Below are 22,707 nucleotides of genomic sequence, written 5' to 3'. Positions count from 1 at the left end.
GTAAAGCGTTCTGGGCCACTAGCCTATGGAAACGCGCATGCGTGAAATCGTTGAGCGTTTCCGCCCCGCACGCCCGTTCATGGTGGTTGATTAGGGAGCTCCGTGGGTTTTTGTTAATAACGGGGAGAAGCGGGGATCGATTCTTGTTTCTCATAAGGAGAGGTTTATATTTTTGGGTGTGTATTTTTTTCTCTAGGGAAGAGGTTGCTGCAAAGTAAAATCTTAACTTGAAAGATGCAGGCGTTTCAGCTTTAAAAGTTAGAGCGCTGGAGCACGTGGCAAAAAAAGAAAGAAAATACGCTGAGGCTTACTAGCAAAGAAAATTAATGTAAACTTATGTGTAGTGTGATCGCCACTTCGCCTTTTTAGATTTCAATTAAATTCCATTCATACCTTTTATGATTTTTTAAAAGCCTACTTTTTGAACCAGGCATTGTTCTAGGAGCGATGTTGGTCTCCTGTATCTTCTGTGCAAATCTTTATCCTTGCTTTTGCTACTGGAGATGTGTATTTTAGGAGCCCGCTTTATTTTTCTGTGCTAAATCATTTGCAACATGGGGTCTTTTTTTGTCGTTGGATCCCACCTGGGACCTTATCGTTAAGGGTGGGTAACTAATAAACATAAAGGTCAGCTTTTTATTATTAACAACAATTATATTATTTGCCACTTTTTATTTAGAGGCTGTAAGGCTGCTGAAGTATTTTGGGGCTTCATGATGTCTTTTGGGGGAGAAATGCTGTACCTACAGGGGTACACGAAAGGGTTTCAAAAGGATATGGCAGAATTTAGGCTGGATAAAATAGTATTTAAAACAATCCCCAATTAATCTTCCAAGAAGAGGTACACCATTAAGTCTAAACTTTCAAAAGGAGTATATGGTTATTTTAAGTTTGGGAAACACTGCATTAGCAACAGCAACAAAAAATTTGTGCCACACCCATCTGACTGGGTTGCCATAGTAAAGGCAGGTATTCAGCCACAGCCCCTAAAATCTCAGGAATTAAAAATGCCCCAGGAATACTTAGTGGATTGATTAAAAATACAAAATGAAAACAGGTGATGCTTCTCTATATGTTCAAAATGCAGTAACATAGAATAAAAAGGAAACTAGGCTTGAGAGCCTCGTGTGGAGTAGCAGAATGTTAATTTTTTTAAAGCTCTTCAATGGGTTCCAGAGTTGTGTTTAATAGATTTCTAGATAAAAATATTAGAGTATTTGTAGTCCACCAAGGGGTTTTACATTCTTCAAGTAAGAGTGCATATTGGGTGCATTTGGAAGGCATAACTAATACTCTGGGAAGAGAGTTCTTGCTGTTTAACAACAATAATGCATTGTTCAGCATTCAGTGCAAGAATTGTGATCTATCCTTTTCACACCCCAGTAAACAAATGGTAATAGCCTTTTATATCAAGGTTGTTTGTGCCATAGTTTATTTTCTTCAGGACCTAAGTGTATATCTAATCACAGGATATGATGATGTGGGCTTTAATCAACAAAAAGTCCACCTTTGGTAAAAGAAAAATTGAGTCTGTAAGGTACTATGAGGCTCATTGTTTGCTGCAAGAGTATCTAACATGGCTGCCCATTGACAATTTGGGCAGTGATCTTGAAATATATTGAAGAAAATAAACTTTTAATGGTCATGGGCATTTAGACCACACTAATCAATATAGATGGGACGCGGGTGGCGCTGTGGGTTAAACCACTGCTGATCAGAAGGTCGGCGGTTCGAATCCCCGCGATGGGGTGAGCTCCCGTTGCTCAGTCCCAGCTCCTGCCAACCTAGCAGTTCGAAAGCACGTCAAAGTGCAAGTAGATAAATAGGTACCGCTACGGTGGGAAGGTAAAACGGTGTTTCCGTGCGCTGCTCTGGTTTGCCAGAAGCGGCTCAGTCATGCTGGCCACATGACCCGGAAGCTGTACACTGGCTCCCTTGGCCAATAAAGCGAGATGAGCGCCGCAACCCCAGAGTCGGTCACGACTGGACCTAATGGTCAGGGGTCCCTTTACCCTTACCTTTAATCAATATAGAAATCACAAGGAGTCTGTTTGTTTTCTGCTTTATCTCAATGGTCCTGGTGGAAGATTGAGAACATACTGTGAAGCGGGGGAAATTCTGTATTTTTTCCTGAAGGATTTTTTCCTCTACATAGTGAATAGAAAGAATAGTAACTGCAGAATTAGCTGAATTAGTATTACAGTTAAGTCATTAATATTATTACAGTTAAGTCATTAATCAAACACAGTCACAAAGTGATTTATCCAAAAATATTTGCCATTTCAATTAGTATGATTTTTTGGTAGCTTCCCCTTTGAATTACCCACAAGATGGCAGTGCTTACCTAGAAGTTCTTGTCTACCATGTTCCCTCAATATGAAATGCTTTTCTGTAATTTCTGAGCTGTTTCTAGTTACATATTGTTCCTGCATTATTATATCCAAATACCATTTCATACAGGGATAGCACTAGTAGGGTTGCTTGTTAGACTTTGCTGACTTCACTGCACTGCCACAAGATAGATTTAAGTGTTGAGCTTTCACCAGTGTTTGATTGTATTTGAATGTATTTTCATCTGCTTGTATTCAAGCTATCTCCCAGCTTGTTTCTTTGCCTAAAGGCCAGGAGTATACCAAGGAGCCTAACGGGCTCCATAAAGTGGGAGATGGTGCTCAACAACCTGAGCCATTTGGATGTCCCAGAGGTCAGCCACGTCATGGACAGGAGCACCAGTTATAACAGCCAGGAAATCCCCCAGAACTGTTTGGAAACCCATTGGATCCTTCCGCCTCTGAGGGTAACCACCCTAATAGTGCTTTTTTGTAGGAAAAAAAGGTATAATTACCATGAAGTTCTTGCAGTAAGTGCCACATATCCTGCAATGTACCTCGTCTTTAGATAGCTTCCTGCTTTTTGTATCAACTGCAGAATGACGTTCATGTAGCGACCATAATTCCACATATTGGGTAGGGTTGAACTGAGTAAGAGGGGGTCCTACCATCTTGATGAACACCCATGAATAAATTGTCCTTATAAGCAGAGACAATGAAGTTAGTATAAGATTTACCTGAGAGAATCTTTCATATTCACTCAAAGAAATTTGCTTTACTCAGTTTGTCTTTGACTTAGACACAGATTTTCTGCAATATTATTATTATTATTAGTTAAAGAGGAACATTTTTGCCTGGCTCCTAAAGGTGTATAAGGAAGGCTTCAGTCAAACCTCCCTGGGGGTGAGCATTCCACAAACAGAAAAGGCCCGTTTCATGCTGCCACCCTCCGGACCTGTTGTGGAAAAAGGCACGCAAAGAATGTAATGCACAAACTGTTTTGCTGCTTTCTCATTAATGTATGTCTTGCCTAGTCTTAAATATTTTTTCCTGGAGTGTACGTATAAAAAAAAAGGCAAGAAAGAGCCAACAAGATGTGTTAAATTAAGCAAGGCAGGAAAAAAGTGGATGGAGATTATTTTTACCAGTTGCGGGAAACCTTAGGAGGGGAGATCACTCTTGTGCTTGGTCCTGCCTGCATGTTTTCTACAAGTGTCTGAGAACAGGATGGGTGTTGGGTTAGATGGCCCATTGGCCTGATCCAGTGGATGCTTCTTATATACCGTACATGCCCAGACCACATCCCCATGCACACAGGCCAGATGTTGTACTGTCCCACCACACTGCTCCTTGCTCTGGCTTGTTACAAGGCAGCTTCCTATCTTAAAGACGACGGGCTTGGGACTTTCACTTCCTTTCAAACTTCATTATTGCAGAAACAAAGTTGATGAGAAAAATACAAAGATTTTATTCTGAATAATAATAAGATTGAGATGAGCCAGATGTATTGAAGCAAAATAGGGTTGTGCCAATCACTGAGCAATCCCTCTTCCCCCCAATCATTCTAAATACCCTTGTGATGAGAAGTTCTCAATCTGGACAAGGTTTATAACAAGGGAAAGAAACACAATGTTCTCAAGCTCACTTCCCTCCATTAGGGAAAATAGGGTTCTTCAGCCAAAATCTAGTAAGATCATTTAAATAAGATTAAATAATTTAGTAAAAAGGAGAAAAATTGCTCTTGGGAATGGGAAGATTGAAGCTCTATAAATCAAAGAGGAATGTCTGGCAAAGGTCAGCATCTTATTAGCAAGGGGTGGGGGAATGAACATAAACGCATGGGAAGAGTCCAAGAGTAAAAGCATCATGACAAAACCAACTCAAATACCTATGCCAATGAAAGTTAGTATTCCAGATAAAAAGCAATTGGAAACAAGATGTGACAAACATATGACTTAACAAGGTGCAACTGCAGGAAAGAAATGGCATTTCTACTGAACTTTATCAGGAAGTATGTACACAATAAGAGCAAATACACATGATGGGGAAGGCCTTGTGGAATAGAGAGGGAGGCACTGGAGCCCCTTGTTTTATGAGGCAGTCTTAAATTTAGTGGTCTCTGTATCTTATACTGACTTTTACACGTGCAATCTAGAATTTATCAAGAGGCCCATCTCAGTGCAGGGAATGGGGGAACCAAAAATGCTTCCACTCCAGATCCTTTCCCAAGTTCTCAGGCTTGAGTAAACTTCTTCAGGACGCTTTCAGCCAATGTGGATACAGTGGTACCTCGGGTTACATACGCTTCAGGTTACATACGCTTCAGGTTACAGACTCCGCTAACCCAGAAATATCGCTTCAGGTTAAGAACTTTGCTTCAGGATGAGAACAGAAATCATGCTCCGGTGGCATGGCGGCACCAGGAGGCCCCATTAGCTAAAGTGGTGCTTCAGGTTAAGAACAGTTTCAGGTTAAATACAGACCTCTGGAACAAATTAAGTACTTAACCTGAGGTACCACTGTACTTCCTTTTCATTCTTTTAGCATACTGTATTTTTCGCTCCATAGGATAAACTACTGGTATATCAGAATAATATTTCAACCATGTAAAGTGAACAGCAGTCAACAGTGGCATTGAGAACCATCACCACTGTCATTAACAAACGAAGAGAGACTTTAAGGTTCAAGTACTCTTCTGTTCTGTGAACCCCAAGAACTCATCATTGCTAGAGTCAGAATTTATGAAGCTCAGTTGCTCACAATCACTGACATTACTTTCTTTGCTATCTTCATATAAGATACCATCTTTGTTTCCATCCAAAGCATTGCTAATGCCACATTTTTTTGAATGACTGGACAATGATTTCCTCCTTCACCGAGTGCCATGATGTTTTCACCCATTCACAAACTTGAGTGATAGTGGGCCTCTTCATTCATCCAGTAGGTGTCAGATCATGATTACCAGCAGCCATCCATTTGTTCCACTCTTCTCGCATAAAGACCTTAAATGGCTTGTTGATGGAAACGTCGAGAGGTTGAAACTGGTTGGTAAGACCTCCAGGAATTGCAGCTAGGTGAGTCTTCACTTCTTTAAAGCACTTTTTTGTAGTTTTGCTAATATGTGCTCTAAACTGGTCAAGTACTAATAAGGCAGGTTTTTTCAGAAGCCCTCCAGGACGTTTGGACCACACTTTTTCAAGCCATACTCTCATTCCATTTTCATCCATCCATCCTTTCACTGAACATGTACAACAACTCCTCTTGGAATCACTTCTTTTGGAAATGTTTTCCTTTTGAAAATTAACATGGGTGGCAATTTGGTGCCGTCTGCACAGCAAGACAACACAGCTGTACGGGTTTTCTCATGTCCGGAGATTTTCATGGTGATAGTTTTGACACCTTTCAGATCAACAGTCCTATTAGATGGCACATCAAAGGTTAGCGTGTAGCAAACGGTCAGGCCAGTCAAATGACCATGCAGCAACAGAGAAATAAAGCAAGCAGTGGCGTAGTGTGGGTTGTCAGCACCCGGGGCAAGGCAAGTAATTTGTGCCCCCTAACCCGTGGATTTTAGCACTTGAGTCTCTTCCACTAGATTAGTTAAAGAAACCCTTACCCCCTAAGCACATGTATTGTTTGTTGTGAAAATACTGATGTAATTAAAGTAAAATGCATCTAAATACAAGTTTATTTTCAAACACTTTATTGAGTGCGAACATGCATTACACATTCTCCACATTTTCAGCAGGTCTATGAATACAAATCTACAAATGTAGTAACCTAGCATGGGCCATGCTATTATATGTCATCTCACAACCATCGTAAACGACAAAAAATATCAAGAACAAAAACTAAACATCAAAATGGAACCATACCCTGGAGATGATCCAAGACTGGGCTAGATGGAGCCAACTCCCTCAATCCTGTACCTCTAATTGTAATTCTTTAATAGAAGTGCAAGATATCAATCTGTATATACAGATTAATTTAAATTCGCCTGCTTTTAATTAGCGCAAATTTTTCAACAACGGAATTGAAATCTACATTAAAGTCTCTCAATGGACAGTATTGCTAGATTACTCAGTCTTTCTTGGCTCATTGTAGATCGCTGGTATGTTTTAATTAGTTTAAGTTTTGAGAAACTTCTTTCACAACTCGCTGTAGAAACAGTGATAGTAAGAAAGATTCTTAATGTGACAACAAAGTTAGTTAAACTTTCTTGCAGCTTCCACTTATACACCCAGCGAAGCAAATCTAAAGCTGACCAGTTTGCAACCTGCTCATCAGGATTGACCTCCTTATACAAGATAATGTGGTGCCGAAGTCGAGTTATTTCGGTGAGCATAGATGCAGTTCCTCTGTCCCTCGCCTGACAAGTTCAGTTTTCAAGGTTTCATCCATGGTTTCAGGCCAATAGCCAATATCAGTAAAAACATTTTGGTCAATATTTTCTGGCAGATTTGGCTGAGTATAAACATCATTAGATGAAACTCTCTCTGCTTCTAATGCAGGAACAGGAATGTCCACCGACACAGGATCAGGATTATGAGTCTCCTGTGGTCCTGCTGTAATTTCAGCAGTACTCACCAAAAACCAGTGAAGGCTTCCAGCTAACTTAGCTTGTTGATCTGTCTCTATCTTTCTCCTTTTCCTGCCTTGTGCACCAGATTCTTTTTTGTATGGCATGATATAGGTGTAGTATTCTGCTAAAATTCTAAAAAAAGAAAATCACTTTCTTGCCTTGCTGCACTTTTAGCACCCCTTCATTGTATAATCATTTCTTTACTCTTAACATAATGTTTATTCACCTTCATGCCTATTGCTTTACTCTTTCAGCAAAAATAAATAAATAAATTAAAGGTTGCTAGACCCACTGGCTTACATCAACTTATGTTGAGCTGGAACAGCTACATATGGATCGAAATCTGTCTCGTCACTGTTGAACCAACCAAACTTCAATCCTTCTGGTCAGCTCAACATGCAGAAGGACCAGCGTGCCCCCTTTCAATGCAGAGAGACCAACGTGCCCCCTTTCAATGCAGAGAGACTTACCTGCAGCAGCGGCTTCTACTCAGTTCCCCGCGTCTCCTCGAGTCCTCCCGTCTCCTGCTCGGCAGCTCAGCCAATTGCATGCATTCGCCTTTCAGCCAATGAGGAAGTGGATCCCACTTCCTGATTGGCTAGGAGGAGGATCCGTGTGACAATAGCGAATTTTTTGCGAAATCTGTGACAGCGCTGAGAGAGAGTGAGTGAGCCAGGTAGGGGCAGAGAGCTGCGAGTGCGAGCGCCCCCCCCCCCAGATGTTGCACCTGGTGCAGCTGGCCCCCCCTGCACCCCCCCACGCTACGCCACTGAAAGCAAGAAAGTTTTAATTGTTTGCCGGCAGCAAGCAATGGCACGGAGGAATAAGTTCCGAAGTCCGGCCCTCCCCAACAGGGGAGGCTTCCCTTTATACATTCTTGAATCAGGTCTTTATCCAATCAAAAGTTATAGCATTACACATACTCTGATAGCTACAATAGGTTCTGCCTAGAGACAGGGCATGAGGAGTAGGGCATTACCCTTCCATGTCCTTGTTTGGTAATCCTTATCAGCCTATCTCTGTGTGTGTCTGGGTAGTGGGTGTCTTGAGTGTATTTACTGGATATGGGGGCCTGGCCTAGATCAACAAAATGGCTTCCTTGCTTAACATTTTAACTCTCAAAATGGCTTCACTGAGCACGTTGCCACAATGCCTTTCCCTGTCAGTTTCCCAGAATACATAATTGAACAGGGCTATTACTTTATTTATTGAATTTGTTAATTGCTTTTTTGCCACAGAAACCTGCGACTTAAAATTATTTTAAGCAGATAAACCCTCTTCACCCAAAGCTTGAAGACTAGGATTCCACCCAGTGTCTTAACAGCCAAAGTTGTGATATTTTGCTATAGGGAAGGCAAAACCTCTAGACTGGCCAATTTGTCTACAAGGAAATACCTTCCTGGCTCCAAATACAACAAGCATAGCAAGATCAGGAGGCACAAAGAAAAACTGGTTAAACAGAACAAAACCTGTCTTCCTCTTCTCTGGAAGGTTCAAGCTGGGGAGGTGGTCTCTACCATTCCTCCTCTGTCCAGTCCTTGACAGTATTAGTCTGTCATTCCTTGGATGGAGCATGTCAGGTGAAACAACCAATCACTTTCTCATGATAATTTCCACCATGTCTAACATCTTGGGTAGTTATGGTACTCGTCAAAGAGCTTTTTTATTCTTCAAAAGGATTGCTATTTTAAAAAATAAGTTTTTATTAAAGATTTTCTCAGGTTACAAAAGTGCATATACGTATGTTGACAGGTTGCTTATGCTGTTCATTGTGTCATCCAAATATACAATGTCTTCTGCATGCATGTCAGTCTCACTGCTTGATTATTCTTGTGACCATCCATTACATTACTCCTGCTACTGAAACATCTGCAATTTTGCCTACTCGATGCACAAACCATGCAATCCTGGTCCTGAAACCGTGCACTAGTGGAGGCAAAAAAAGGTGCATATTTTGTGTAATACACCTACTCTAATTATGGTGATATATTTGAATTTGTCCGGGTGCTCCCATGATATCTTCAGACTTTGGGCTCCCACCAGCTTGCAGAATCCCCTTGCTAGCTGGCTCTCAACTTATATACTTAATTGTTGGGAGGGTAAGTTGAAGAGGGGGAGAACCCTGAACTCCTCGGGAGGGAAGCTAAAGGCTAACACAAATGAGTGCATAGCAGAAAATTAGTAGGCGAGCCCTTACCCCCAACTGAGGTGGCAAATCCTCTATACATAACCTTACTGAATATTATTATTAATTGCAATGGGACCCACTTCTGAGTAAACATGCGTAGGATTGGGCACAGATAGGGAAGCTTCAAAAGCAGTGAAGCTGTGGGAAGGGGGGGGGGGGGAGGAAAGATAACAAAGGAAGCAAAACCCAGTAATTTCTGGGGACACCAGCAGCATAGCTAGCTGCTAGGGAGCAAGGCAAGCCACCTGTGGAGCAGGGCGCACTACTGAAATAAAAGTGCCTGAGCATAGCGCAGCAACTTCGTGGAGCCTGCAGGGCCAGCCCCATGCTGCTTTTTCTGGCCATACGGTACTTGCAGGTGTCTGAGCCAGCACATCACTCCCAGAAGAGACACCATGGCTCAGATGTGCTACGGGGCCAGCAAGTCCCAGTTGCGCCCTTCTCAGCCGCCCAGTGCCCTGCAAACACAGCCCCAGACTGCACTGCTTTGGGGAGTGGCGCACCGTGCTCTGGGACGCCCTGGACTTGGGCGTCACTTCGGGCTCCGGCATGTTGCCCCCAATGTAAATGCCACCCAATGCGCTCCCCCAGGTACACGACTGGGGGACACTAAATCATAAACCCATATCCTATACACACCATATTTCCTCCCTCCTTACCACTCAGGACAGCCCATCCCGGTTTTTCTACCAGCTGTTTCCAATCCTTTCCAATTCATGCCATTAGCAGGAGTGCTGCTATTACAAGAAATTCATTCTTTATAACAAAGGTCAAATTACCCTTCTTTAAAAACGGTTAACAATTCCATACTTATAGATTTCGTATTTGTGATGCCTCATCGATATTTTATGCAATATTAAGACCCTATCTGGAAACACCGTAACACTCCCCATGATGCTACACCCCTACATTTACTACAGACAAACCAAAAATTTGTATGACTGAATAAATATTTGAAAGGCATAGAAATAGAATGTAAATAATCTGTGTTAAGGACAAGAATGAAACAGTTGGGATATGTTGGGGAAGCTAAGCACTATAAGATGCGAGGAAATACAAAGGATTCCAGCCTGCTTTTTCAAACGGTTGTTGTGGAAAATCTTAAAAATCAGTATCTTAACACCATCCCTTCTGAGTTCTCAACAGTATCTAACCCTCAGACAGAATAGAGGGGTTGCCTTTTGAGGTGACTTCTCTTTGCTCCTTCAAGAGCCTGTCTTGTCAAGCCACTGTTCATATTTTCAGCAGGCTTTTTGACTGGATGCAGGCCCTCATCTCTTAGGCCTCCTCAACTGAGGAAATTGCACAGGTTCTGTAAATGGATGTTAGTTCAGGCCTGTGAGACAAAATATGGGAAACGGCTGGGATAGGGATCCAAATCACTGGGATTTTTAATTTGAAGGCGGCATATTTTCTAAGAGTCCCCCCCCCCCAAAGGCCTAACCAAGTGCCTCAGCTCCTGACTGCTTTTTTCTTTCTATGAAGCAGCTCTTCTATAATTCTGATTTCTGTTGTTAATCTGTTTTGCCTTTATTGTTTTCTAAACCCAGTGAGAAGCCTATTTTTGGACAAAGAAGGCAGCATACATCTTTAGTCTGACAATAGAATTGTGTGTGTTTGTAAATAATAGTCAAAAAATGGAACATCATCCCCCCCACACACACACATGAGGCAATGCAGTTGCACATGTGAAATAATCATTCAAACAAACAGTTGCACTGAAGACCTGCTGGGCACGCTGCCATTGTGCTCTTTTCTTCAAGCTGAATTTGGGCCTTGATCCTACAATTTGAACATTGCAAAGGGTATTCACAGAGTTTGGTAGTACCATGCACAGAATTTCTGCCATGACAGACTTTTGAACAAAATAGGGTGGGAAGAGGAGACAGAAGTGACTTTCTGGGTGGTGGTGGCTTACATGGACAGCAATAACATTTATTACCTCCTTGTTTGTGCTTAAAATCTATCAAAATTATAACAAGTTGGCTAAACAAAAACGACATGTGACCCTTAGCAAGAAAAACATTTGAGAAGGTTTTAGGAGAATTTTAAAGATTGCTGTGGTTACATAAATTGTTTGTGTTAGAGAACACTAGAATAAAGTTCTGTAATAGTAGCTTGTTGACTTAATACGCATTTCAAAATGATACTTTCATTTCATTTTCTTATAGAAAGTAGCATCAAAAGGAGAGTGCGGCAACTGAGCACTGAGTCATAATTTAATGCAAATCAACCAAGTATAGTTTTCTGTTTTATCCATGCTGTCAAAATATTATACATAAATTTTATCATGTGCCAAGTGACCTACAGTTAGTTATTAGCTTGCTCATCCTTAGATTAAAACAGGGTGATTTGACATCTAATGTACAGTAGAACCTAATAGTTATATTTCACTAGATGTTTTGCTTTTACTTCTTAACAGCACACTCCACTTTTTCCAAAGTTCTTCCATTCAAAATCCTCTTTAATTTTCAATCCATGTATCTCCTCATTTGACCATTTTAAAATAGGAATTTCAAGGCTGATCATCTGGTTTAAGGTATTTCCCCACAGCTGTCTTCATAGCAAACAGCCAGAGAAAGGCAGAACATATTTCCTTGAGAACATTGACAAATAAATCTTAGTTGCTGTCCCCTTAAAGCAAGCATACTCAAACCAATGTACCCAGCCATTGAATTTTAAAAGTTCACTATGTGAATAAATCTGCTTTTTCCTGGTATTATTTCATCCTGTTCTCATCAATATTTTCCAATGTTCCAAACTTCAGTTTTGGCCCCACAAACTCCCAGCTTTCCTCAGTTCTGTAATCCTTTTATTTCTTTAATCCAGAGGGGATAGGTATCGAAACCTTACAGGCAAATTACAACGTATGTCTCAAACTTTGGGATTGTTGAAATATATGCAACAAAAAATTAATCAGTTTGAGTTGTGCAACTCAAACTGGGTCTACTAGTCCCAGATTTTTTAAGCAATGTGGACTAAAGTCACTTCTGTGGCCCCTCCAGTATTAGGATGGACAGGCTTCATTGGACCATTGCCTAAATCTTATGATCGTATTGATTTTGGTAGGTTCCCTCATTTTGTGGTTTCCTCTCAAGTGACTGTAGCCTAGAAGATGGCGACAGGCAGCAGTAACAGCCATGGGTGGGTCAGTTGTTTGTTTGTTTTTTTTAAAATATTTTAAATTGATTTTTCTAACAATATATCTTTAACAATTTTTCATATTTCCACCCACCTCCCCTGGACTTCCCCCACACTCCCATTTTGTTCTATTTTATTTCCATATTGTTCACCCTGCGGATTGTTTCCCCAAAATTGGGTGGGTCAGTTGTGATCCAGCTTCATGCTCTGGAGTAGAACAACCACTGCCAGGCCAAATTCCCGAAACAGAACAGTCACAGGATGCTGCTTCTTGCCTTAACGCTGCAGAATGGATGCTGAAGCGTTATGGCACATTCATACCTGGAACATCAGGCAGTTCCTCAGGCTCTTGGAAGGTAAGCTTAATTTAGCTGAGCCTATATGGAGGACCCTGTATGTCAATAAAATATGCCACCTATGCATGTATTTCATTCTCCAAAAGGACACAGACCGTTTGTGTGCTTGGAACTCCATGGGCTCTTGCCACTGCTCGGCTGAGAGAGGGGCAGGCACTAGACTTTTGTAACAATAAACTGTCTGCCCCTGAGCACTGACCTTGAGTCTCAGAGACTTAACATAAGTAAACAATAGCTGCAGTATGTGTTTTTGAGAAATCTAGAAAGTTCAAGAAAATTCTGCACCTATAAAACTTCAACCTTGTCAATGGATTCTTAGGTGAGTAGTGAGAGTGTCACTGTGGCTGAAGGCCTTTCCATGCATTGATTTGGGTTTTGGTCTGTATGCTTTGATGGGACACGAGATCATCGTTGTGACTGAAATCAATGTTGTACCCTGCTGGGCTACTGTCAGTGTCTATAATCTAATTTTATTGTAGGCAGGGGTTTTTTTTAGGGGGAACTCATAGGAACTCAGTTCCAGCACTTCTCTTGCCATTGTAAGAGAAAGAGGGAGGTGTTCATGGTGAGTTGCGGCACCTCTTTTTCTAGAAAAATAGCACTGGTTGAAGGTCCTAGATGTGCTACTGCTTAGCATTTGATGGTAAAACCTATCAAGCCCTATTTGTGACCTAATCCAGAGACATATGATTGGGCACAGAAATTGGGATGCAGGAAGAAAGGTGGGTTCAGTGGACCTTGGTCCTGATACAGCAAGCTTTATGTTCTTAAGTTAGATTTAAACTTGTTTTTAGTTTCAGAGTTTTGTTCCTTACACCATTCAGTGAAATCTCTAGCATTGAAGTGCAGGCTTCCAGCATGATTTTGGAGCAGACTTTCATCTCTAAGCACCTCTCATGATTTACGAAAGGCTGTCAGACCTAAATAAGAGAGGTTTTCCATTTATTTATTTCTTACTTGCTTCTGCACACAAAAGGAATAAAACTATGGTTTTTTACAATAGGCACCAATAGATTTAAGTAATTCGTATATGTTGTAAAAATAGCTGCTTTGAAGCAAAATATATATTCCTCATACACATTGTCTTCTTCATTGTCGTTATAAATAAGGTTTTGGAATCAAACAAGGAATCCGGCTTCCTTGTTCTTACCATAGTTATTTCTGGCCATTTCTTCATTTCCAGAGGAAAGGAAGTAATGGTGAGTATTCATTTTCATAAGTAATTGTGTCCATTGAAATTATCCCTTCAGTTTCACAGTGTTCATTGTAGGAATGCTATATTGGTTTTACTAAACACTTGCTTAAATGGTTTGCAAGTGTAAGAACTTTGCTAGATGCTTTCAAATTTGCACAAAATGCAAAGAAAGCCATATAGTCCAATTAAAAGTTCACAGTTGGGCAATAATTTATTAAGACAAACCCAGTATCACAAAACAGTGAGAAAGCTTTCAAGCACTCGGAAGGGGTGCCCAGCAGATTAGGGGGTGCAGTAGAAAAAACAAAGTTGGCTGGATATTTTAGCCATAGAGTTTGTAATTTAGATCCAGCTGTAAAATAGAATTTACAGAAAGTCTCCCCAATGCCATGGTCCTGATCTGGATGGACTAAATTTTAGCTGGAATACAAAATAAAACAGAATAATGCCCTAGTCACCCACCCCAGGATGCTGTAACCATTTAAGGGCTCTGACCCCTCTGAATACACTTTGATCCAACATCCCTGCAGAATATTACTAATCATTACTGTATATATGCTAATGCACCTGTCAAACTGTTAATTGTTTATGAGCAACTTCAAGGCCCCTGCTCTTCCGTCTTATGGTTCTTTATCTTTAGGCTGGACTTGGATCAGCTAGCCCTTGAAATAGACTGTAAGATGTATTCCTGCTTCAGAGCTTTTTCTGTAGATAAATTGAGCCATGTTTTTTCCCCCCAGGAAGGTTTTTCATTAATTGATGCTTCTCAATGGCTGAAGATAGTTAGAAATGCAGATTGCATTTTGTTTGGTTCAAAAACAAAGGTATGCTGTTTCAGGCTTCAAAATTCTTTTCTTAGCATGTTTCTATATATCTCTCTCTCTTTGGTGTTCTCTGACACAGTTGTCTAGATTACTTTCCCCTCGTTATTCTATACTTTAATTATTTGCACTTAATAAACCTTGAATAGTTCCAGGTATGTGTGTGCTTCTTACACATCTATTTTGTTGGCATTTTAAGATTATGTGCACACAAAATCCAATTTAAAGAAAACCCTTCTGTTTTGTGCTGTATGTTGTCTGGTAGGCCCCTCCTTCCTTATCATCCACGGTACCACAGAAAATTTGACAGCTTAAACAGATCTGGAACTGCTGCATTTCTTGCTGAAGAATGCTATCAGATGCTATATGGGGGAAAAAACCCTCCATAATTTCTGTACTCTTTGGTTTCCTGCTGCCTGATTATAAATCTACCTTCCTGACAGCTTTATGCCAAAGAAACATGGAAATAATAGGATTACATGCTTTGGAAAAGTTTTATAATAGTTCATCACAAGTATTAGAAGTGGTTTTATTTTATTTTAATAAAAATACAATTTGGAGTTCCTACGTGCGATCTGGTACACTCAAGAAATCATTTACTTAGACGTCATATTTTGATGTACTTATTCAGGTGTCATATTTATTTATATATTCAAGTCCTCTTTTTATATATCTGAAGACCTTGCTAAAGAATTGTGCCAGCTGTGAATACTGTTGCAACAATCACCGTTCACAAAATACTTTGCTTCATAAAGTTGTGTGACTGGTAATTATTGGTATGGCAAAAATGACCATATGAAGCAGCCTACAGTGTTTTTGATTAAGGTCTTAATATAGTGACATTAAATACAACACTGATTTTTAAATAATAAATACCTGAAAAAGAAGCTCTGAGGTTGGAAAAAGCAAGTGACGTTTAAGTTCTTTTCAAATAAATACGATAAGTACTATCAGTATCCCACCCATCAGAGTGTGAGCCAAAAAGACTCCCCACACCTGAGAGTTTATTGTTTCTTATGAAATACTGTGCTTTGATGTGTTTTTCTTCAATCCAGCTTTGATCCAAATTGAAAAAAAAGGATGACCTAGCTGGGATTTAAGCAGATAATGCCTATGCAGCTGTAAGATAGACAAGAAAAAGCAGCATTACCTGTTAATAAATAACACGGGCTCACATGAGATGCACAATTACAACACCTCGTTAAATTTGAATGGTTTGCGAAAGGCTCTTGTGAGAGTTGGGGATTGTAGGCCCAGGCACTGGGTGCATGCTGCCAGGACCCAACTACCACCGGAAGAGTGAAAGATGAACACAGGACAAGATCTTGGGTTTGAATAGGCCACAACTTCATTGTAACTAGGTTTTGGTAGCCCAACTGGTGATTGATGTTTTGGCTGCGTCAACCTTGGATTAAGGGTCACCTTATGACATACATCAGATCAGAGCATTCCATCCAGAACTTCCACTCAGGAGGCGTGCCATGGCTAGTTAGCTCCCGTCTGGGTATCAGGACAGGCATTGCCTCCTGGACCCCTTTATTGGGGTACCTAAATATTTTTAGTGGCAGGGATGGGTTCCCAACACTGCCCCCCCCAAGGATCCAACCCAATGCCTTGCCCATCACCGAATGCACTGGGAGCTTTCCTTTATGAATGATGCAGCCATACCCACTAGCCTGCCCATCATTGGCCTGTTCAAACAGGCAGGCTCCCACCCACTTGCGCAGCCACAGGAAGATTTTGTCCCCCAACAACTGCACAGGATGCGAAGAGGGTGCCTAGCTCAGCCACAGTTGTGCCAGCCAACCAACCACTGCTCCCAGGGGTCTTAACAGTAAGTGGCCATTGTGAGTTGTGTTGTCAATGCTGCATCAATTCAGTAAGATCTAAAAGAAAAGCTTTTCATAAAAAAAATGAGCTATTGGTCAGAAAAAGCAAGTATTAGATGTACAAGCTATTGCTAGCTACTCCTTAGTTTCCATTGGGAAACGATGGTAATATATCACAACTGTAGAAGTATGTATATACCCAGGTTGATTGTTTTAGCACTGCATCTATAGACACCTAGAACAGGCAGGCAGCATGAATTAAATTAAGGAGCTGGAAAGTTAGTTTCATTTTCTCTTTTGTGACTTTGAAATAGAGCCAACACCGTATGTTTCGTGTTCAGTTTATTGGAGACTCCAAAACACAGGCAGAGGAGCACTGCAATAACTGTGTGCAGAAACTTGCTGATTATGTTCCAGTTCAAGTAATGGATGCAGCAAGACAGGAATTGCAGCCAGTTCACAGCCTGCTGCTAGATAATGAGTGTCAGATGAAAGATGCTGAGCAAAATTTACCAACGGAGCACATTGTAAGGTGATGGGGTGTGTGTAGGGGGTGGATTGACAGAAGGAATGGGAAAGTACTGCTTTCACTTTTGTGTATTGTTTACATTTCTTCTATAAAATAGGAATACAGGGTTGGCAAAATAGATTGCCCCCCCCACCCCCGCCTCATGGGGTTGTCTCTGCATGCCTAATGTAAGGGCTGGCCCTGCAGGAATAGCCAACTGTTGTCCCATGGGTTTCAGCCAGGAATGCATGTTTGCCTATTCTTTTGATTACCTTTTTATACTTTTATAGCCCTTAGATATCAAATGTCATGGGATTTTGACCATTTTCAGGTCACCTGGACCCCAGCTGTCTGCTGTGAAATGATGCTTTAGAAGGCTCTTCTGATTTTAGTAATTTTTGGAGCGCACAAATTCTAAATATTTTGGATCACACAAACTGGAAAAAATATTCATTCCATTTTTCTGTTATTTTCGTTCCTTTGGCAATATACATTTTATTGAATTTATCTTCAATACTTTTTAGATTGTAAATCAACCTCCAGCACAAGAAAGAGCATCTGTAGCAGAGCTAGCACAGGTAAATAGTTGAGCACAGGACATATAATGTCTCTGACAGAGCAGAATAACGAAACTGATGATAACAACACAGACATTCATCTAAGGACACATATAATAACATACCCCCTAATAAGTAAGAGGAAAATCAAAACACTGGTTGCAGCTAAAAGGGCAAGAATCACCCCTCCATCTCCAGAACGCCCCTCCTCACTGCGAGCAAGATACCTGTCTGCCTCGCTTTGAGAACATGGTGCACTGAAAAGAGAAAGACAACACTAGACATGCTCACAGATTTTATTATGATTGACTATGGATGGCCATCGCCCTGCCCTATCTTATGTTAAGTCAACCTGGTGCTCTGTAAATGGAGGAGTGGGAAGGGGAGACAAAACTGCCAGCTCAGAGGAACCAGACACCGTAGTAAAAGGCAAAAAAGAGAGCCACATGTTCTTATGAATGCCCCCAGAGACAAAAGGGCTAGACCAACTAAACCCCCTCAAAAAAACACCCAAGAAGAAGACAATATAAAAATACAATTACAAACAAGCAAACAGTATAATAAGACCATAATGCAGAGTTTCTGTCCTCTTGTTTTCTGCATTTTAAGCAGTTTATTATTTTTAATGGCATATTTAGAAGACAAAAGCTTCAGTTCTGTGCATGCTTATTTGGAAGTAAACACTGCAGAACACAGTGATACGTATATAGATAGAGATATATACCCATGACCCTGAGATTAAGAGTCTTAAGCTCCAACCACTGAGCTATCTGATTTAATGTTCCTGCATATTAAGGCAGCCCAACATCTAACTGCAGCAAGCGCCTTAATGTTCAAGTGATGCAAACCCTTTATGCACACTGTATATATACGTCTGTAATCTATATAAGAATTAGCTGCAGCAGGCTATGTATTGCAGCCCTTAAGCACAAGAAGGGCCAAGGGGGAAGACCAACTAAGATGTTGTGTCACATTCAGGCAAAAGAGAAGGTGCCGCAACCAGTGCTCACCGGCAGGATGGTAAACAGCTATTCTGAGTAAATAGGGAAAGGATAATTCTGAAAGAGTACGTAAGTTGTTCCAATGCCTTTGGACTTCATCAAGAGAAAGACTTAATTAGGCAGAGCAAAATTGGTAGAAAGCATTGTTATTTTATTTGCAAGCAGTTGACCATATCTTCTTGCTTCTGCAGTATGTGTTGACATCAAACATAGAACTTCCTCTTGCATATCAACACTCCCAGTGGAATGCTGAAGATCTAGGCAGTTTCATTCGATTGTGTCTCTTGGATCAGGGCTTCCCAGCATTTGTGCAAGAAGTGGAGAACCAGTTGAAAAAAATTACAGATGAGTAGGAAGCAAAGCAATAAATGAAAATGTATTACGATTAGATAAATTCAATATAGATAACTGAGAAAGAGTACCATAGCTAGTGGTTTTATTTTTAAAAAAGGTTATTCATTTATTACACTTCAGAAAATACACACAGGTTTTAGAGGTATGTATAAAACAACATAACTTTAAATTGCTATGAAAAAAAATGCTTTTTGTTATTGTGGCTGAAAGGACATTAACCCAAAAGGGTCTTTTATAAGAATGTAAAATCTTAATGCAGAAATCCTGCCTCTACCACAATGTCAGGGAACTGGTCCCTCAGCTTCACTTGTTTGAAGTAGCTGTGTCTTGTTTAAGTTCTTTGCTGCCACCAGTTCCCTCGGAAGGCTTCAAAACCTCATTGTAAAGGTGTTTATTAGACTTGGTCATGAGATGGACTGTACCACAAGAGACAGGATAAAAACTGGAGTTATTAAGGGGATAATATCTACATAAGGGGCATTCACATCAGCACAGTTAGGACCCATCACACCAAAAATTAAGCAAAGTCATATTTCAGTCAAACACCTTGTTTCAGAATGGGTGTTTGGCATCCAAATGTAGATGAAGATCACCACTTCCCACTCAGGAACCCTCATGTTGAGTTAGTGACAATATCTTAAGGGGTATCAAAATTGGCACAGGTTGGGCCTGTTACACAAAATTTGGCAGTGTCCCTTCAGATGTGGTGACAGTATCTTCAGAGGTAACCAAATCAATGCAATGTGGACCTGTCATGCCAAAAGTTGGGCAAAGTCTTGCCAAAGTATGTTTTTGTCCACCATCTTAATTTAAAATGGCACCCAGCGGCCCAATATTAACAAAACAAAACAACCTGCCTCAATTTCATGCCAAGTTTGCAATTGGTGCAGTTTGGACCGATCATGCCAAGCCGAAATTTGGGCAAAGTCACTCCAGGCCAACTATCTTGATTCAGAATGGCAGCTAGTATCCTAACATTGGCGAAAACCACTGTGCCTACCTTGGGAACCCTCATGCAAGTTTGGTAACAACAGTTCAAGAGGCCTCTGAAAAACACAGGGCAAACCATTTCCCAACATATATAGTAGACACGGCATGTAAACTGCTGCTTATCTTCCTGAGATTTTATGAACTGGTTCAACATCTCTCTATAGTAATGATAAGTTCAATTATTTTCAGGAGTATAATGGCTTCAAAATATATGACTTTGATGGAATTGTGCAACATGAAAGACACATCAAAATTTCTATTTTCCATGAAAGGAACTACATTAGGTGCTCCTGTGTGCATTGGTTCAGATAATAAGTGTGTCTGAAATGTATTGAATCAGTGGCTGAGAAACTTTTCATTAAGAGCACATTTCCAATTCACTGATCCCTTGAGAACAGCATTAAAAGTGTTAGTAGCACAGCCCCACTCCCCTCAAAAAGGAATCCCGTTTTCTTCTAACGGCCAGGTGAAAACTCAAGGCCTCATCCTCATTTGGTATAAACCAGACAATATGACTTGAATGTCTAATTTTGAGACATCCCAGAAAAAATGACCTGAGTCAGTGGGAAAGGATGATGGAAACCAACAGGCTATTGTTTACAGAGATTGGAAAGTAAAGAAAGTGCTATTGATTCTCAGCCACAAACTGGCAAATAATGGATAAATTAACAACACAAGGGCATTCTAAAAACCATGTGTTGCTTCTCCAACATTCTGGTAGTGTTTTATTTTCATTTTGATCTCTGTTTTCTGTTTTCTATACACCTTTTGAATAAACTGCTTAATTGGATTTCTGGGCTGTACTGGTTTCTGGGCACCCTCAAGGGGTGGTTGAACACACATGCATGTATGGTTGCTGTGAACCATTTGGCCTATGTTACTGGATTTAAATGTGCCTGAGAGATCTGGAGGGGAGACAGGCTGAAGTAGCCAGGTAGGCAGCGGAAATATACTCAGAGTCGAGTGTGAATTTCATGCTCTTTATTCAGCTCATAGTAGCAATGAATGAAATTTTCCCCAAAACGTCTAGCTATATATACATTATTTACACAATGAGCCCTACGTGATTGGCTGATTCCGGGCTGCTCCTGTAGGCCAGTCAGGTTGCAGATTCACCTCCTCCAGAAGCCTGATTGGCTGCTCCTGCAGGCCAATCAGGTCACTGATTCACTTCCACCTGGAGCTGCATTGGATGGCTCCTGCGGACCAATCAGACTGCTGCATTCTGGATCCTCTTGTTCTAGGATTCAGGTCAGTACATAACAGCAGCCAGCAGCCATGCTCGTAAGTAACACATAAGCAAGTGGTGGCAAATAGAGAAATAGTTGCCTGGTTGGTGTTCAGTTGAAGTGACACTGTCCTCTGCACATAGAACATCTGTAGAATGTCTTTCCCTTATCACTGAGCAGCCACAGCTAGCTCCCACACAGGCAGATGAGGGGAAGCTTGCGTACGTACACAGTACATAAGCTCTGGTACACAACTTTCCAAACTTTTCATGTTAGTGACACAGTTTATAGACATGCATCATTTCATGACATGGTAATTCAGTTTTACTAGCAAACCAGAAGTTAAAACTATCCCTTTTCCAGCCCCAGGAGGAGTGCAGGGAGCATTTGCACGACACACCTACACACTGTAGCTGACACACTAAAGTGTCATGACCCACAGTTTAGAAAGCTTTGCTCTAGTGCCTCATATTAGAAACTTAGAACAGGGAGCAGCATTTTAAAATTTCTCAAATCTATTAACTCCAAAAAATGTTATTTCAAACCTAAATGAGTTGAACGGTTTCACTACAACACATGAAATTTTAACTATTTACATCAGGATTAGTTTGTTTCCTTTATCCTGTCTAAAATGTATGCAAAGGATATACATTCAAAAGTTCTCAGTCACAACAATGCTGGAATATCTTCCTAAACTTAATTTGATATTTAGCAGACTTCTCAAATCATCAGGTCTTCCCTAGTTGTTAGTTGCCTTTCATTTTTCTCCATTTCTATAGACAGTTGGGACTTTGAGTTATCAAATACACTCTCCAGGCATTTGAGGAGTGATTTGCCACAGACAGGCTGCTGTATCTTGAAAGTCTCTCTGAAAAAGGAGATTGCGTTCTTTACATGAAACAGAAAATGAGATTGCGTTCTTTACATGAAACAAAATGTTTCAAATATAACTGTTGGAAAGACACTTCTAAACTTTCCTTGCTTTCCTAGAGAGAGTTGAATTCCAGACGTTGTTGGCAGAAGGATTTGCCAGGATGAGATAGTTAAAAATACATCACAAGAGGGTCTTTAAGAGATCTGTGAAGGATATTTTAAATCCTGTGTGTAGACATTTTCATGCATGCACATTCATCATTTGATGACTGCAATGCATCATCAAGTAATGACCTGTAAGTTTAAGATAACCATCCCAGATCAAACATTACAATACAGACTTTCATATCACCTGACATTAACTCAAATGCAATACTTTCAAATGCATCCAGTTTGCACGGATAGCTGTGAATTACCAAGTGATGAGAGATCATGTTTATGTATGTGAATGTGTGATTTATCCCAAAGCACTGGGGTTTGGATTTGAAGGCTCCTTCCAGTCCCATAATTCTGATGTGTGTCTGGTCTGGGACTGGTCTGCCTAATTTAAGAAGATTTAGCTTACATGCAGTGTTACTTTTTACAATGCCATCTGCCCCACATTTTACTCATGTAAAAACACGCTGATTCCCGGACTGTCTGCAGGGCAGATTTAGAAGGTGATTGGACCAGATCTGGCCCCCGAGCCTTAGTTTGCCCAATCGCCTTCTAAATCCAGCCTGCGGACGGTCTGGGAATCAGCGTGTTTTTACA

The 22,707-nt window shown here is 40.7% G+C and overlaps 1 protein-coding gene across 9 annotated transcripts; it reads left to right on the top strand.

Moving 5' to 3' along the window:
• The first annotated feature begins 6 nt into the window (after window positions 1-6).
• Window positions 7-19,714, top strand: REC114 (REC114 meiotic recombination protein). 9 transcript variants are annotated; one of them, XM_053403519.1, is made up of 8 exons: window positions 7-604; window positions 12,170-12,244; window positions 12,429-12,597; window positions 13,707-13,796; window positions 14,533-14,616; window positions 16,757-16,969; window positions 17,475-17,528; window positions 18,700-19,714. In XM_053403519.1, the coding sequence occupies exons 2-8, from the start codon at window positions 12,216-12,218 to the stop codon at window positions 18,859-18,861; spliced, it is 801 nt and encodes a 266-aa protein (XP_053259494.1). In that variant the 5' UTR covers window positions 7-604; window positions 12,170-12,215; the 3' UTR covers window positions 18,862-19,714. The 9 variants fall into 9 exon arrangements, with proteins under 9 accessions (XP_053259494.1, XP_053259493.1, XP_053259495.1 ...); XM_053403518.1 differs by having other exon boundaries at window positions 7-627; XM_053403520.1 differs by lacking the exon at window positions 7-604 and adding an exon at window positions 9,740-9,869.
• Window positions 19,715-22,707: the final 2,993 nt, after the last annotated feature.

This window comes from Podarcis raffonei, chromosome 9 (genome assembly GCF_027172205.1).
Source record: "Podarcis raffonei isolate rPodRaf1 chromosome 9, rPodRaf1.pri, whole genome shotgun sequence".
NCBI lineage: Eukaryota > Metazoa > Chordata > Lepidosauria > Squamata > Lacertidae > Podarcis > Podarcis raffonei.
Note: the sequence above shows the minus strand (reverse complement) of the source record. Positions and strands in the feature narration are given on the sequence as shown.

What these genes read in the sequence shown, in the direction of transcription:
- REC114 (XM_053403519.1), top strand. Translation starts at nt 12,216, where the DNA reads ATGGCGACAGGCAGCAGTAACAGCCATGG. An exon ending in GTTCCTCAGGCTCTTGGAAG is followed by an intron (nt 12,598 to 13,706) that starts GTAAGCTTAATT and finishes GTTATAAATAAG; the next exon opens with GTTTTGGAATCAAACAAGGA. An exon ending in CTGTAGCAGAGCTAGCACAG is followed by an intron (nt 17,529 to 18,699) that starts GTAAATAGTTGA and finishes TTGCTTCTGCAG; the next exon opens with TATGTGTTGACATCAAACAT.